The following is a 17715-nucleotide window of genomic DNA, read 5'->3' as shown; positions in this document are numbered from 1 at the left end:
CTGACCTGAAAAAGTTATTGTTATCACATGGGCAAGTTTGTAGAGATAAATTGGGAAGTACTAAAATGGCTCTACATGATGTAGATGTGGGAAATGCTGTTCCTATCAAACAACATCCATATAGACGTAATCCTTTAAAATTGGCACAGGTTAACAGAGAGATTGAGAGTATGCTGAAGAATGGCATAATTGAAGTGGGTTGCAGCCAATGGAGCTCACCCATAGTGATGGTACCAGACGATACCCAACGGTTGTGTGTGGACTACAGAAAGGTGAATGCAGTTACAAGACCGGACTCTTATCCTATCCCACATTTGAGGGACTGCATTGAGAAACTGGGACAATCTGCTTTTATTTTCAACTTCCAGACATGGAAAGAACATTTAAAACATTGTATGAAGTTCTTCGATCAACTTCAGGAAGCGGGTTTGGTGATGAACTTAGCCAAAAGTGAATTTGGAGAAGCCTGAATCACTTTCCTTGCGGAGTTTCCGACACCCTCAAGACAAAGGGAAATAATGTGATTTCTTAGCATGAGTGGATTTGATCGAACATTTGTGCAAATGTTTTGTGGCGTGATTATTCCACTGATGGACTCGCTAAAGAAACGTCAAAAATTTCAAGGGACAGCAGACTTTCAACAAGCATTTGACTGCCTGAAAGCTGTGATCACCAATGTTCCTGTTTTGGATAATTGCAAGGGGCTCTATGATCAGATTGAACTAAATTATCTGATTCTGAAGAGAAATGTCGAGGAGTAGAGGAATGGATGGATCGTGCAGAGACTTTGTTCAAAGAGACTGACAATCGAGAAGGATTTTGGTTGGAGGAAGAAGAACAAAGACAAATGGACTATATTATTATGCCTGTTTGTGTGTGTTATTATTTTTTTTAAACAAAAAGGTATATTTACTGTGTACATTTCTTAGTGGATGGTGCAAAAATGAAAAATGAAACCATCTTGCAGTTGATGGGTTTTTTTTTCTTGGGGGGAGGTGTCATGTGAGAGTGCCCTTCAAGAAATGGATGTTTATGCAATGTACCTTTAAGAAAATGCAGTGATGTCAGAGTGTGGGTGGAGTTGGGCTTTAGATCAGCCATTTTGAAGTTTCAGTTTGGAGGAAAAGAGCTTGGGGAGTGTCTGTGTTTTGCAGTGAGCTGGATTTGCTGTGACCTCTGTCATGAAAGACTATCTCTGGATCATTTGGGTGATTTAAATTCATAATAGTAAAGCCTTTAACCTGATGTGATTCTGTTTAAAGGTGTTAAGTCTCTTGGAAGTTTGAAGGAGCATTTTGAGGAATTATTTACTGTTGCAATATTTTCGGAGTTATGTTTGAAGTAAGGGGTGTTAAGAGATCTATTTGTTTATTTAAGGTGTTAAGTTGAGGTCATGGAATAAACATTGTTTTGTGTTGAAAAACCCACGTGGCCATAATTGTAATCCCACACCTAGGGAACAAGCCGTGTGCTAAGAAAAGCAACAATACATTAAAGGGAGAGGTTGGTTGAACTCCATGATTTTGGGGTTCTGAAAACGCCTCACCCATAACACTACACTCATCCCTGGAGCATCTCGACAACAAGGACTCCGACATTAGACTCCTATTCATTGACTACACCTCCATAATCCCAGCCAAGCTCATATCAAAGCTCCAAAACCTAGGACTTGGCTCCTCACTCTGCAACTGGATCCTAGACTTTCTGACCCATAGACCACAAGCAGTAAGGATAAACAGCAACACCTCCTCCACGATAGTCCTCAGTACCAGGACCCTGCAAGGCTGCATACTTAGTCCCCTACTATACTCCCTATACACATACGACTGCATGCCAAAATGTGGCTCCAACTTCATCTACACGTTTGCTGATGACACAACCGTAGTGGGTCGGATCTCGAACAACGATGAGTCAACACAGGAGGGAAATAGAGAACCTAGTGAAGTGGTATAACAACAATAATCTTTCCCTAAATGTCAGCAAAACTAAAGAGCTGGTCATTGACTTCAGGAAGCAAAGTATCGTACACACTCCTGTCTGCATCAATGGTGCCGTGGTGTGGATGGTTGACAGCTTCAAATTCCTAAGTGTGCACATCACCAACAATCTGTCCTGGTCCACCCATATTGAGGTTACGGCCAAGAAAGCACAACAGCGCCTATACTTTCTCAGGAAACTAAGGAAATCCGACATGTCCACATTGACTCTTCCCAACATTTACAGACGCACCATAGAAAGCATCCTATTGGGCTGCATCACAGCCTGGTATGGCAACTGCTCGGCCCAAGACTGCAAGAAACTTCAGAGTTGTGAACACCGCCCAGTCCATCACACAAACCTGCCTCCCATCCATTGACTCCATCTACACCTCCCGCTGCCTTGGGAAAGCAGGCAGCATAATTAAAGATCCCTCTCACCCTATTTACTCACTCTTCCAACTTCTTCCATCGGGCAGGAGATACAAAAGTCTGAGAACACGCACTAACAGATTCAAAAATAGCTTCTTCCCTCCTGTTACCAGACTCCTAAACGACCCACATATGGACTGATCTGATCTCTTCATACATCTTCTCTACTGAGTATACTCCTGTATGCTTCACCCGATGCCTGAGTCTATGTATTTACATTGTGTATTTTATGTACACTGTGTATTTTATGTACAATGTGTATGTTATGTTTACCCTATTATGTATTTTCTTTTCATGTATGGAATGATCTGTCTGAGCTGTACGCAGAACAATATTTTTCACTGTACCTCGGTACACGTGAGAATGAAGAAATCCAAATCCAATCTTTAGCATTTCAGAAGTGGTAAGGGTATAACTTGGGTGGAGTAAGTAGATTTTCTGTCAGTTTGGCAGAGTTTAGTCAGGGTTTAGTCATGATGACCCCCTTTGCATAAAATAATTCAGACTTAAGCTTGCAGTGGGGGGGGGGGGGGGGGTTGATTGGCATTGATATGGTCATTCAGTCTGTGTGATTACGCTGTCTGTGGTTCAGTAAAGAACAAGATGCCAATACAGCAAGTATGGCAGCATTAGACAGCCAGCATGACACACACACACACAAGACTACCTGTTAAGCACCCATTCAATATTGCCAGCTTACAACCATTACTTACTAACCTGGCACAGCCCAACAATTCCATTCATTATCCTTCATCTGATTTTGGCCAAATGTAAAATCTAATGCATTAAATGTTCAAAGATTGAACTTTGACCAATACAGAACCTACAAAAATGCAATTTTAACATCCAAAATGCTAATTTGGCAATTGTTCGGAAATGCAGTTAATGTATAGCGTCATCCATAATGCTGGAGGCTGCTTTGAATGGGAAGTTGATTGTTATTTGTAAATTCTAACAGAGCTTTGAAATACATCTCATTGCTAAAGTGTAGGCACCTATTCTTTTTATATGTCAGTTTTAATATTAAAACATATTGGGTTGGCGGGGGGGGGGGGGGGGGGAATTTTAGAGTTTGTACTTTCAACAGTAAATCCTAAACACAAAATAATTTCATCTTCGCTGCCTGGCTGGTAATCAAATCATAACGACCCCCCCCCCTCCCCCCCCCACCCCTCCTCCACTATCCCCAACTGTCTCAGTGTAACTCAGTGGCTCTGAATGAGTAGGTTCAAGCCCATTCCAGAGATATGAACAGATAATCCAGGCTGCTGAGGGGGTGCCACAATATTTAACCGAAATTACCTCATGGCATTATTCTGAAGAGGAGCAAGGGAGCCCTCCCCCGGTCAACATTTATCATTCAACCAATATCACTAAAAAAATAGATTAAACCATAGAAAGGTTACAGTGCAGAAAGAGGCCATTCAGCCCATCGTGCCTGCGCCAGCCAAAAAAAAGAACGAAGACACCAGCCGTTCATTTTAATCCCCCTTTCCAGAACCTGGTTCATAGCCTTGCATTTTAGAGGCAGATCCAGGGACATTTTAAAATGAACTGAGTGTTTCAGCCTCAACTCAATTTAGGCAGTGAATTCCAGACGCCCATCACCCTCTGGGTGAAAACGTTTTTCCTCGTATCCCCTCTACCAATTGATCTGGGTACTTATCACATTGTTATCAGTGGGAGCTCGGGGCACATACATTTACTTTTGCCTTTCGTGTCATTGCGACACCAAATTATTTCATTGGCTGTAAAACACTTTGGGATGTTCTGCGACCCAGAGGAAGGTCATTCTTTTATTCTTTCAAGAATTCCATTTCATCCTGGCAGGTTTTCTAATGGCCGTGAAATGTGCTCAACCAGATTTCGGCTCAGCAAAGTGAAGACAATCTGACCTCACAAGTCTGTCCACGGCGCCACCTCGGATCGTCCAGGCGGGAGGTGGAACGGAATTGCCATCTGGGCCTATTGCGCATTCTGCTGGGTGGATATGGGGACAGTGCCGCCCCCCCCCCCCCCCCCCTCCTCACCCCATGCCTCCAATACACCCAGCCTGAGGCAGCATGTGCACTTGGCTCCCACACATTGCTAACAGCTCCAATGGGGCTTTGGGGTGGCGAGGTGTGAGGAGATGTTGGGTGGAGGAGTGGGGTGGGGGGAGCTAGATTAAGGCCAAGAGTCCCATGCGAATAAATTCCATCACAACAACAACTCACATTTAAATAGAACCTTCAAGGCAGTAATAACAAATTGAGGGGCTTCACTGAGCCATTATTGAACACAATTAGTCATGGAGCCACATTATCGACCAAAAGCTCCATGGGGGGGGGGGGGGGTAAGTTTCAAGGATTGCGTTCAACTAGGAGAGGATAGAGAGGCTGAAGAGGGAATTCAGGAGTTTCGGCTCCAGTCAGCTGAAGGCAGGGTCACCAATGGTCAAGTGAAGGAAATGGAGGACGTGCCAGAGGCCAGAACTGGAGGAGAGGGCAGTCAGAGGTTTGGAAGATGTCAGAGACAGGGAGGAATTGGTGACCGGGATGGGGGATTGTAAAACCGCCTGTTGAACAGATTCATGCAGCAGCCAGATGAACCCTAGCCGGGTCCGTTACAAAGGAGCCCAATGTAGATAGAAAAAGATCCATCGTTTGATCCAGGCAAATGCTGGGCTGCCCTCCTGGCAACAGAGCCCCTGTGAAAGAGGGCGTGCACCCAGCATGTGCGTTAACCGAATGGCCAGACCACCCAGCTCCGTTAACATTTAGGAGGTCCTGATAGCGTCCTGGAATCGACAGAGATCACAGGAGAAATGCTCCTTCACCTTTCTGACCTTTCCCTCCCTGCTCTAGAATTCAGGGTCGCTACCTGGGGCGGGTATTTGAATCTCAATCTTGCAAATCCCAGCATGAAATCCCAGGCATGTGATTAATATCGGATCATCTGAGTGAATTGGTGTGATTGATTGCCCATTGAGACGCTGTACCCCAGCCAAATGGTTACAGAAATATCCACAAACACTGGCACATAAAGTGTACAAAGGTGTTTAGATAAGTTAGCCCGAATGGGCGAAATACATATTCTAATGCCCTACCGATTGCTATAGATCTATAACATATTAAATATCTACACACTTCCGGGCAACTTTTCCCATTGAAGGTCCTCTCCCCGCAGACTAAACTTTTATATAATGCAAATATATATCATTGTAGCCCCGGTATCCGGGGAACCGTTGCCCAGCGAACCCTTCCCTCAAGTAACACAATTTTCACTGGTTAATAAAGTACACACTGACAGAGAAACGCGTCTATGTCCTTTACCTGTTAGCTGGGCTGGGGGGATAATCAGAATAAAGAGGATTAAAGTTCTCCACCTCTGTCCCATTCTCTCCATTTTCAACCTCATTTTAGTCTCAGCCCTCCGCCCTCATGCTCGGAGGGAGCAGGAGACCTGGGTCTGCGAGTGGATTGATTCTCTTTAAAGCCCTCACTTGGCCCCGTTGTTGATGCACCGACCGACAAGGCAAGTTATCTATCTGTCCCGCACAGTCGCAGCCCCTCTCCCTCAGTTCCTGGTTCAACACTTTAACCAATTCGAGAGCTGCGCGGGTTTGGGATCCTCGCCCCGATTGTGGGCTCCGTCTCGTGGACGATGGGGCAATTAGGAAGAAGGTTTCGCTTAGTCCCACCTTGGACAAAGAAACCCTGCAATAACTGTACACACACTTCCCAACACAGTAACCAGTCATGTGTCAACACATAACGATATGCTTTTAGATGTGTTCCTGATGACTAAAAAATATATACACAATCATTAATTAGGTTATTGGTTTTAAGCCAAGTGACCAGGGCGGTCTTCCAGGTATAAATTACCTTTACTGCACTGTTCCATCAATCACTGGGGTTGGTTTAATCTTTGCCATGCTCCGTCTATTTTTATACACGTTTTCCAAATAAGTTTTTTGTTCTGATCACTTGCAGCGAGACGTTCTCTCTGCTTTAATGATGTGCGTTAAATCACACACAGGAATTTGGCAGGGGTACGTTCCCTAACGCATCACCCCGAGATTTTCCTCAGGCCGGCTAGCGCGCTGGAATGGTTGTTGTCAGGGTGACATTCCGCAAGGCTCTCCTCATTTCTCTAACAGGGTTTATTTCGGGAGGACAGGGACTTAACAAGATCGCCGGTGTCGCTGACACTTTAATCGATCACTGGGGAGGGCAGGGTAAAAAAATCTCAAACACTGAGGCGAAATTCCTCACACGACAAGGGAAGCTGGTTTGGCGGGAAACTCGAGGTTGGGTTTTGATGTTCAACTCCCTGGGGTCTGGTGACAATCGCTATTTGTGCTGGAACGGTGGAAAGCTGAGAGCAGAAAAAAAAACACACCATCTTGAGGGGGGCGGGGGGGGGGGGAGACAGATCTTGAGGGATTTACAGAGGTTGGACACGTGAAGAATTCATTTAATCTAAGACAGAAACCCGAAGGTGTTAAAAAACAAAAGCGAGAAACAACAGCAAAAACGTCATGAAAAGAGTGCAACTAAAGAATGTTTTTTTTAGAGGCAGAGAAGACAAAGACAGCAAGAAAAGGTTTTCCACTCATGTCAGTAATAGAAGGAAGAACAAAGAATGGGTGGGTCGGCTGCAGGATAAATTGGGTAACGGTATCCTAGGTGACCAGGATATGTGTTGAAAGAATTCGTCAGGTCAGGTTTCACAAAGGAGGGCTCTGGACAGACTCCCCAGAGACTAGAAATAGGCCAGTCGGCCCGAATGGTTTATTCTGTCTATCTCCCTCCACCCCACAATAAGCCTTCACGCTTCTTCTGCACCAATCCGCAGATCCTTCCAATCTTTTATCTTGCTCGAGTTTACCCAGCTTCCCCTAAGTACATCCATGCTCACAGCCTCAACTCCCCCTTGGTAGCATGTTCCACTTTTCAACCGCAATCTGGTGAAAGAAGTTTGTCTCGAGTTCCTCATTGGGTTGACTCATGACTATCACATTTATGATCCATAATTTTGGGTTGGCCACAAGTGGAAACGTCTTCCCTATGTCTATCCTATCAAACTCCTTTGTAATTAAAAACAAAAACTTCCATTAAATCGCCCCCTCAGTCTTACCTTTTCAAATTTGTTCACTTCTCAATTCAATATATTTTCTATAACATGGAGACCAGATCTGTGCACAGTACTCTTAATTGTGGAATAACTCAAGGTTCAATAAATGTTTGATCTAACTTCTCCATATTTCAATTCTAGCCATGATTTGTGGACATCCAATACTTAAGGAACTCTGAAAATGTGCCTGTACTATTTATTGTGGGTTCCAGTTCTTGAGGGCTGCAGCATAGTAAATATAATTCCAATACTCAAAGGAAGAGTGAGGCTCAAATATGCTAACCTTGTCAAAGACATCTACAGGATGCTTTCAATGGATATCACACAGAGCAGTCATTGCCATTTTCATGCTAAAGATGATTGATTGGATTTTGTAGTCGGGGCTTTACTCTGTATCTAACCTAGCACAAGAGTATTTGATGGGACAGTGTAGTGGCCGTGGTAGATGTTGAGAGGTTGTTTCCCTGACTGGCAAATCTAGAGCTCCGAGTTATCATCTCGGGGAAGGAGTTGGCTATTAGAACTGAGATTTCTTCACTCAGAGAATTTGGAATTCTTTACCCCAGAGAGCTCTGGATGCTCGACCAATCAATATATTCAAGACTGAGATCAATAGGTACCAAGGCAGTCAAAGACAAGATGTTGACATACAGGTTCAGCCATGAGCGTATGGAATAGCAGAGCAGTTTCCGTGGTCTGTATGGCCTGCAACGGTTCTTATTTGGTGGCGACTGTGTACGGGGAGGTGTACTCAGTATCTAACCCTGTGCTGTACCTGTCCTGGGAGTGTTTGATGGGGACAACATAGAGGGAGCTTTACTCTGTATCTAACCCTGTGCAGTACCTGACCTGGGAGTGTTTGATGGGACAGTGTAGAGGTAGCTTTACACTGTATCTAACCCCATGCCGTGCTGTACCTGTCCTGGGAGTGTTTGATGGGACAGTGTAGAGGGAGCTTTACTCTGTATCTAACCCTGTGCAGTACCTGCCCTGGGTATGTTTGATGGGGACAGTGTAGAGGGAGCATTTTTCTGTATCTAACCCCATGCTGTACCTGTCCTGGGAGTGTCTGATGGGGACAGTGTAGAGGGAGCTTTACTCTGTATCTAACCCTGTGCAGTACCTGCCCCGGGTATGTTTGATGGGGACAGTGTAGAGGGAGCATTTTTCTGTATCTAACCCCATGCTGTACCTGTCCTGGGAGTGTCTGATGGGGACAGTGTAGAGGGAGCTTTACTCTGTATCTAACCCTGTGCTGTACCTGTCCTGGGTGTGTTTGATGGGGACAATGTAGAGGGTGCTTTACTCTGTATCTAACCCTGTGCTGTACCTGTCCTGTGTGTGTTTGATGAGGACAGTGTAGAGGGAGCTTTACTCTGTTTCTAACCCTGTGCTGTACCTGTCCTGGGAGTGTTTGATGAGAACAGTGTAGAGGGAGCTTTATTCTGCATCTAACCCTGTGTTGTACTTGTCCTGTGAGTGTTTGATGGAACAGAGAAGAGCAAGTTCTAATTTGGCAAAAATAGTTGAAGAAAAGCTCAAATTCGCAAGACCAAGTCCATGAGCGATAAGAAATGGGTAGATTGTCAGATCGTCTCTGTGTTTCTATGAGCTGGTTTGTTAGTTGAACAGAAACCGAGTTGAAATCCCAAGGCTGTGTATCCATAGCCTGAACACAACCCTAAATATTTTTATGAACTTTCTAGTATTATCAGCCAGAGGGAATTCATAAATGTGGTTAGATGTTGCTCTGAATTTTGGCAAGAGATTAAAAGCAAGCGAAGATAAATGAAAGTGGGAGTAATCATATGGAAGTGACATGTACACTAGGAGAAATGAAAATCAGACCGAGGTGAAGAATTGCGCAGTTTCTAGCTTCTGGGAAAAGGCAGGTTAAATAAGAGAGGATAAGTTAATTGTTTTGTCAACGTCCTCAAGTTAAAGGGAGGAGACAGAGTGCAACTAAAGGGAAGCATTTGTGTCTGATGTAACTTTACACAGATAGATGTTAAACTTACAACATGGTCCCAGTATTTGACTCGAACAATCCACCGGGTCATGGTATCATTATTCTCTCCTGGACTAATAATCTCGGCAATCTGAGTGAATATGCCACTATTGCAGTTTAAGGTTAATAAATACTTGAAGAAAAGAATACTTCTAAAAATGATCACAAAGCTATCAGATTGTTGTAAAGACCAACTGGTTTACTAATGGCCTTCAGGGAGAGTAAACAGCCATTCTTATCCACCTGACCAATATGTGACTTGATGCCGATGGAGCTGACTTTTAGATGCCCTCTGAACTGTGCTAGCTAGTTGCATGGAGCTGCTATGGCAACCTGGGTGGGGCAATAAATATCAACCTTGCCAGCAACACTCATATCCAAAAAATTTGTTTTAAAATGTTGGTGTCTATCCTCCACCTGAGTAATTCTACTGTCTTGTTTCTATTTACCCATCTTTCCTCCTCTACCTCCCTCATTTATTCTTCAATGTTAATGTGCCCCCTGCCTCAATCATTAATTCTGGCTGTGAGTTTCACAACCTCACCGTCCCCTGAGTAAAAGGGTTTCTCTAGTTTTCTGCCCTATATCTCTCCCTTTTATCATATATCCATGTTTATTCTGTGAACCATTGACACACCTGTGGACCGGTGTATCTGTTCACCCTGTCCCATCCCTTCATAAACACCTCTATCCAACCACTCATTTATTCATTTATTCTCGAGAGTGGTTTGCATGTGGAACTTGCTGAATCACAAGGAGGAGTTGAGATGTTTTTCTTTTGGGAGTGTGGGGGGGGGGGGGGGGGGGGGGGGGGGGAGATAGATACTCAAGATGGAGAAGGGAATAGAAGGCTGTGTTGAGAGGGTTAGACGAAGGGCAGAATTTCCGACTCTGCAAACCTGGCTCGGGAGAAAGTACCCAGACAGTCGATTTTATTCCGAGGGGGCGTGGATTTTAACTGGCGTCTGGTTGGATTGTGCCCGAGGTAAGCTGTTTAAAGGGTCCACCTCGGTGCCCGAGGTCTTCATTCCAGCTGTAAAAAGAAAACTATAAAACCAAACCCTCACCCGCCACATCGGCTCCCCCCCCCTCCCCCACACACATTCCCCATGCCCCAGCTGTGCCAACTCATGCCACCTTTGGGTGGATGCAAGGACACCTTTGTCCTTGCACCCACCATGCCAACTCACCCAGTATTCACCATGGGCATACCTCAGGAGCCACGTTGAGATTAACTAAAATAAAGTTCTACGTGTCTATTGGTAATGACGATTTTAAAAAATACACATTAATAAAACCCATTCAATACCTCTCCTAAAGGGTACTTCACCTTTCCCAAAGGAGTCTCTGGACCGCATCAGAAAGGTATTCTATCTCTCTAACTGACTCCATCAGCTTTAAACCTTTGTACCATGCAGTATACCGATGTAACTGTGCTGTTCCTTGTCAGTTGCCACAATATTCCTCCTATAGCGGCAACCTATAACTACACACTCTCTCCAACTGTGGTTTTACTAGGGATTCTGTGAAGATGAACTGTTTTCTAACAAGTAAGAGATGACCAGAGACACAAATAGGCAGTGTGTCTACCAGCCATGATTTTACAACTAAATCAAAGGAGAATCCAAGGCAGGACTGAGCAGTGTTAGTGTTAGCTCTGTACAGAGCTCCAGGGCTTCTAGCTAACAACCTACAAAGAAGAAACTTAACTCGGGAATAAAGCTGTGCAAAGTTGATTTCTTAAAGTATGGTTTTGTCAATTGTGCCAATGCAAATAAGGATGCAAAGCCAATGTGTGTTATATGCAGGGAAGTACTGGCAAATGAGAGGAAAAGTTTCAGATTTTGGAAGTGAAGTGGTGGATAAAAAATTCCTTTTGAGGTTGAGAGCCCAGTGTTGGTTATTAACTTTTAGCTGACTCCAAATGAAAAGACTACGCTGCTGTACCTGACCTGTGATAGCACATTAAAAACACGCCAAATGCACATGAGGCTGTCAGCAGTCTGGAGTAGCATCTCCCAGGAGTATCCAGTGCTGAGTAAAAGAAGCATTTTATTGCCCTTCACGAGAAACCTACATGTGTGAGGTTGGGTTTTCCGTTCTCACAAAGGTGAAGATGGCACAAAAGGAACTGGCTAATGTCTGAACCCGTTTGCGCATTGCCCTCTCCTCCTGTGAACCTGATTGGAGTGAGATCATGAGGAGCAAGCAGGCTCACCTTTCGCATTAAAGATAAGAAAATGTGGCGTGTGTCACGAAGGTCGGCCGGTTGGCAAAAGTGGGTCCCAGGAAATAAAGTTTGAAAAACACTCCTCTACCACTTTCCATAGAAGCCTAATCCAGGTGAGATGCGGCTTTTAATGTCTTGTGAACATGAATACCCAAATCCCTCTGCTCTTTGACATCACTCTTCACTCATTTAAAATATAGTTGTTATAATTTTTAACCAAAATGTATGACATTGAATTTTATCTGTCGCCTTTTTGTCCATTCCAGCAACTTATTCATTCTCGGGGCATGGCCTCTGCTGGTAAGACTCACATTTATTGTCTATTCTGAGTTGCACTAAGACAGTGGAGATGTGCCTCTCCTTTGTGGTGTGATACAACTGGTGGCGGTTCCTCCAGAGGACTGAAGTGTCTTGTACTGAACATCATGTGGCCAACATTTGGAATAAGAGTAGTCAGTGGTATTTTCTATTGAGTGACCAGCATCTGAGGGATGGAGGAGAGTCTCATTAGTCAGCACACATGAGAGCAGAGTGCCCTCACTCCTCACCTATAGGTGTGGATGAGACCCACAGATCGCAACAGCTGGAGAACTAGACTAAGCATCTTGTGATTCTCCATAATCTAACAGTGTGATTGCTCTTGGCACTCCTCCGAGGAAACTGATTAATAGCCAGTCCATTTAGGCATAAAGATATCTTCACATGTTGTAAAGTGGGCCAGTATCCAGTCTTCAGCAAAGGCCCATTTGGTTGCTAAGCAAAGCAAAGCCATAAAAAAATACCTGCAAACAATATGAAAATGACTCAGGCACCATAAAGCAATGATTCTCAAGCTTTTCTGTTTAAAAAAAAATCATTTATGCGATTTTGCCGTTACTGGCTCGGCCTGCATTCATTGCCCATCCCTAATTACTCTTCTGAAGGCGGGACTGACCTGTCTTATTAAACAACTGCAGTCTATATGGTGCAGGTATACCCACAGTGCTGGTAGAGCGGAATTTGACCCAGCAACTGTGAAAGAACAGTGGTACATTTCCAAGTTAGGATGGTGAGCGACTTGGAGGGGGACTTCTAGGTGGCGCTGTTCCTATGTATCTGCTGCCCATGTCCTTCGAGATGCATGTGGGTTTGGAAGGTGCTGCCCAAGGAGCCTTGGTGATTTGCTGCAGTGCATCTTGTAGATGATACACACAGGGCTGCCACAGTGCATCGGTGATGGAGGGAGTGAATGTTTGTGGAAGGGGTGCCAAGCAAGCTGGCTGTTTGATTGATGGACCCCTTTTTATTTGAATTAGCAATCATTAGTCCCCGGCTAAATTATTATACCATATAACACTCGTACAACAGAGGTCTTGTGGCAGTGGGTCGCGTCCCTGCCCATTGTCGTCAAAATGCTGACCGTCATGTACAATGGCCCTTAATTCTGGAAATCTGCTGCCCGCCACCTTGGAGCGAGCAGACCCTCTACATAAGGCCTCGCTACTGGCAAACCGCCTCAGCGGCAGCAGCACAGAGGGAAGCTGTCCTATCGCAGCTCCCCACTATTTTACTAATCCTCCTGTCAGATGGTAATATTTTGTCCAAATGTTAAATGTAAGGAAGCAGGTACAATGGTGACGTTTAAGGGGCGTCTTGACAAATACATGAATAGGATAGGAATAGAGGGATATGGGCACTGGAGGTGTGGAGGGCTTTAGGTTAGATGGGCAGCATGGTCGGCGCAGGCTTGGAGGGCCGAAGGGCCTGTTTCTGTGCTGTACCTTTCTTTGTTTTTCATTCTTTGTAACTCCACCACCATTCAAGTGCATGGCCACTGAAGTGATTTTAACGTGGTTAAATATTGCCTGTTAATGGTATACAAAACAGTTCAGAGGTCACATTCAATACGGACAGCTATTGGTCAGATCAGTATTATTAGCAGTCTCACCACATTCAGATGATTAACAGCCTCACAGCAGGTTATCATCCTCATATCAAAAGAAAATTCCCATAAAAAGACCAGTTTTCCCCTTTCCATTGTATTAGACTATTCAGTTAACTGTGACATTCTGGGGAATGTTTCAAAGCGCTGTGCAAACCCAGTCCGATTTCTCAATGCTATTTATTCATTCAAGGAGGGAATATTATGGAAGATTAAAGTAAGTTAAGCCGGCAGCTTTTTTTTACAATTGCAAGAATCAAACCAACAAGGGATCAATATAAACATGTTAGATTTACTCAGCAGGGCAGGGATCATTATAATTGGCACCTCTCATTGTGTGAGCCCAAATTGAATGCACCCTGGTTTCAAGGCAGTGGTTGATCCCCCTACCTCTCCCCTGCTGATGAAGGTAATAAAAGTTTGCTGCTGTAAATCTTGGCGGCCAAGGTGCCCATCACTGCGAAGAAGGCTGGGTATTCAGGAGGTTTCAGGGTAGACATTTTGCCAGCTACTCATCTGGAACTAAAACTAATGATTGTTCATTTATACACAGCAAGAGGCTTGTCTTTTTTTTACCCTTTTCCTCCCTTGTATATTGCCTGATCTGGTGGCTCAGTGGGTAGCATCCCCACCTCTGGGCTGGAAGCTCTGGGTTCAAGTCCCACTTCAGGACATGGTGGTCATGGAAAATGTGTGCCTAACGTGGGCAGACAGGTTGATTATTAGCCTGTAAATCCGCCCAATACATCTGACCACAGGAAGCAAGAACGGGAGAGTTGCCTGGTTATCTGTACTGCAGAAGGTAATGGCAAACCACTGACGTACTTTGGCAGGCATCATCATGGACCAATCCAATGGAAGTCCGTAGTTACCAGTGCCCTCTTTGGGGCACCGTACCTAAAGGAGAAGGTTTCTCCCTCGCCCATTAGAAAGAGAATTTTGTGGACCCACTGGAAAGTCTCCATGAACCCTCAGGAGTCCGCAGGCTCCAGCTTAAAAATCACTGTTGTAAGAAAGCATCAAGTTGAGTGCGATTTTCTACCATTCAGCGTGCGTGCCTTGGGAATTCGTCATACTCAGCTCCTTTACGCAGGGTCACAAAGAGACCGGAGCAGTACAGCAAGTTAAATATCCGTACTACAAGGGGGTAAGTCCTGTGGAGTTTCTCCCCACCTTCTACCTAACTTCAGAAGAGGCTGCAGAAACTCTCAGGAAATAATGCATGGTGGCATTTTTCCAGAGTTTCTGTTGCTCTGCAGACAATTAGGAGAACTCCCTTAAGAATTCACCCCCTCCATCGCTGGGTCTGGATTCACACCCACTCAGGGAGATACAAACTTATGGATTTGGAGCAGGAGTTGGCCATTAAGCCCCTTGAGCCTGATTTGCCATTGGCTAAGATCTTGGCTGATCTCATTGGCGGTCTCTGCTTTCCCTGGTACCCCTTGATTCCCTTGTCAGTCAAGGAGATGGGATGGTGGTCTTTACAAGCTGGGTGAATGGAAGAGTTTGGGGCAATTTCCAAACAGTTCCTAGTGGGCTTGGGCCACGTGAAGACACCTCGCGTGATTGGACATTATTCAGTTACCACACTGAACAAAGCCGCAGTAACGTTTGTTTGGGAAATGGCAAGTGGTTCTGACCCGAGGTCAGGACAAAGTAGAAGGAGCATTGCTCTGCACCCCACCGGGAAGTGCTTGACACTGGTGTCTGAGATGGAAAAGTTTCCATCCCCAGGAATGACATCCTTCGACTTGGTGGATACAAAAAAACATCAGTTACAGAAATAAATAAAAGTGTCCAATTGGCTCTGCCCTGATTCTCTCCACCTGGTGTGTGTGTATGTCAGCATCAACTCCAATAAACTGATAGCTTCATGGTCTCTCCAGCAAGGGATGCTGATACTTAAAAGAAAAGGGAATATACCTTTTAGTAATTACTGTATAAATGACAGACATCTTCCGCAGGAACAGAGTATGTCTCTTGGCACTAGATGAAAACTAATGTCGACTCAAAACTGATTTAAATCCTTAGCGACACTCTTAATTCTGTCAACATTGAGGAGGCTGGAGAGTGATTTATTGTTTTGGACAGAATCTACGTGATTAAATCTGATTATAAGTTCTGGCCTGTCACCTCACGTTACGTTTGTATGTTTATCTAAGATCATTATATTACGGTGCTGATCTGGCTTCTAATCATTTTAACAATCATAGGTCAGCAACAAATGATCTGTTTATTGCTGCAAATAGCTCCTGGCATGTATTCTTGGAATTGTAGAGCAGAATTCTGCAGTAAATCCTGCCGATAATCATCCCACAGTATCATATTCATTATTCATTTCCATAAACCTGCAAAATGTTTGTACCCGTGTGGGATTGGAATCATCCAGATTTGCATTGGGCATGTTAGTTCTTTCAGTGGGTGGTCTGAAAATTTCCAAATTAGATATCAAACAAAATAATTCCAGGTTTCTCATTTGGTTTTGTGCTCCATCCCTCAGATATGTTATTTACTGACGTTTGTAATGTTACTGATAGATTTTCATGATCAACAAAGCACAGCTCACCTCTCAGCATCAGGGACATGCGTCATTCCTGATGTGTTGGGTGCTCTGGATCCGTGGAACACATACAGGTCACCAACACTTAAAATAGTGCCACACTATTTTATTAAGTCAGAAACTATTGAACATACTTTCGCTGTGGGTTAACACAATATTAGATTGAACTAAAGACCTATGCCTTGTCCTAACTAGTCTATGCACTCAGCACATGGTGAAGCTCTGTGCTGCAGGCTGTGAGCTCTGACCTACTAGGAGGCTGCAGCTCGAATGAGCGGGAACTCTGATGCCCCCTGTCTTTATATTGCGTGTGCTCTAACTGGTGATTGGCTGCGGTGTTGTGTGTGTTGATTGGTCCCGCTGTGTGTCCATCAGTGTGTTTGTATCTGCACCATGATATACTGGTGTATATTATGACAATTCCCACTCCACAGGCACGATTCAACGGACTCATCGAGATGTTGTGATCTTGCTCCTGCTGGGCGAGGTCCAGATCAGCATATTTAAATGAGCCATTAGGCTAACCTAATATGCATTCACCAAATTCTCTTGGTGCCCGGCATTCAACAGCCACGCCTGGGAGACCTCGCACTGGTCCACACAAATGTGGACCAGTCGTAAAGTCACAGGTGGTCAGCATTGGGCAGGGTGGCACATTAGCACTTCTACTGGCTCCCACGCACCTTGGCATTGCTAGCTTGGCATCTTGGGGTTGCACTGCCGCGGTGCCTGGATGGAACTGCCAGGCTGGCAAAGGTCCTGCCCAGGTGCCAGTATGTCAGTGCCAAGGTGCCTAGATGCCAGGTTAGCAATGCCAAGGGTCAGGGCCTGAGGGGGGGGCATGCCCATGAAAGAAAGGGGTGAGGGGGTATGAAGAGTGCAGGTGTGAAGGGGTATGAAGGGACCTCATAAAAGTTGGGGATGGTGATGAGTTCCTGAAAGGAGGGGAGTGAAAAGGGGGGGCGGGGGGGGGGGGGGGGGGGGGGGCCTGAAAAGGGGAGGCCCTCAGCCACCCTCATGGCGGGGTATCCTCACTTAGTGGGAAGGGGGTAATGTCCATGTCGCACTGGCCATGGGTGGGGGACCCTCAAGCGCAGTTAGACATTGGGGCACCCTTTCAAAATGACGCTCTGATCTCTGAGCAGCTGGTCTTGCCGATGCGTTCAGCTCCCCATTGCTGAAAAAACATCCTACGGGTGGGCTGATCCGGGCAGAAACTCACCAAGGCTCAAACAAATGGCCGTGTGGATAAATACCGGTGCGGATCTCACCCAGAAAGGTGGGAAATATCCTGCCAAACTCACTAAAAATGACACAGCTAGGATGCGATACTCTGGAAAACAAAATTCCTTGGGCGGGATTCTCCCTGGGCTGGCACCACAATTGCAAAACACGATTGGGCGGAGAATAGGTTCCGATGCCAAAATTGCACGGGTGCCGATTTGACACTTCAATTCTCTGTCACCA

General features: G+C 45.1%; 1 protein-coding gene across 1 annotated transcript in view; it reads right to left on the bottom strand.

Moving 5' to 3' along the window:
* The window catches only part of LOC140392493 (uncharacterized), a 131062-nt gene extending 125118 nt beyond the window's left edge, over positions 1-5944 (bottom strand). Inside the window, exon 1 of the mRNA XM_072477729.1 lies at positions 5723-5944. Coding sequence (XP_072333830.1) covers positions 5723-5807 — 85 coding nt within the window. The 5' untranslated portion in view covers positions 5808-5944. The remainder of the gene's footprint in view (positions 1-5722) is intronic.
* Between the last annotated feature and the right edge of the window lie 11771 nt (positions 5945-17715).

The sequence above is a fragment of the Scyliorhinus torazame genome, chromosome 16, assembly GCF_047496885.1.
Source record: "Scyliorhinus torazame isolate Kashiwa2021f chromosome 16, sScyTor2.1, whole genome shotgun sequence".
Lineage (NCBI taxonomy): Eukaryota > Metazoa > Chordata > Chondrichthyes > Carcharhiniformes > Scyliorhinidae > Scyliorhinus > Scyliorhinus torazame.
This window is presented reverse-complemented; position numbering and strand designations above follow the sequence as displayed.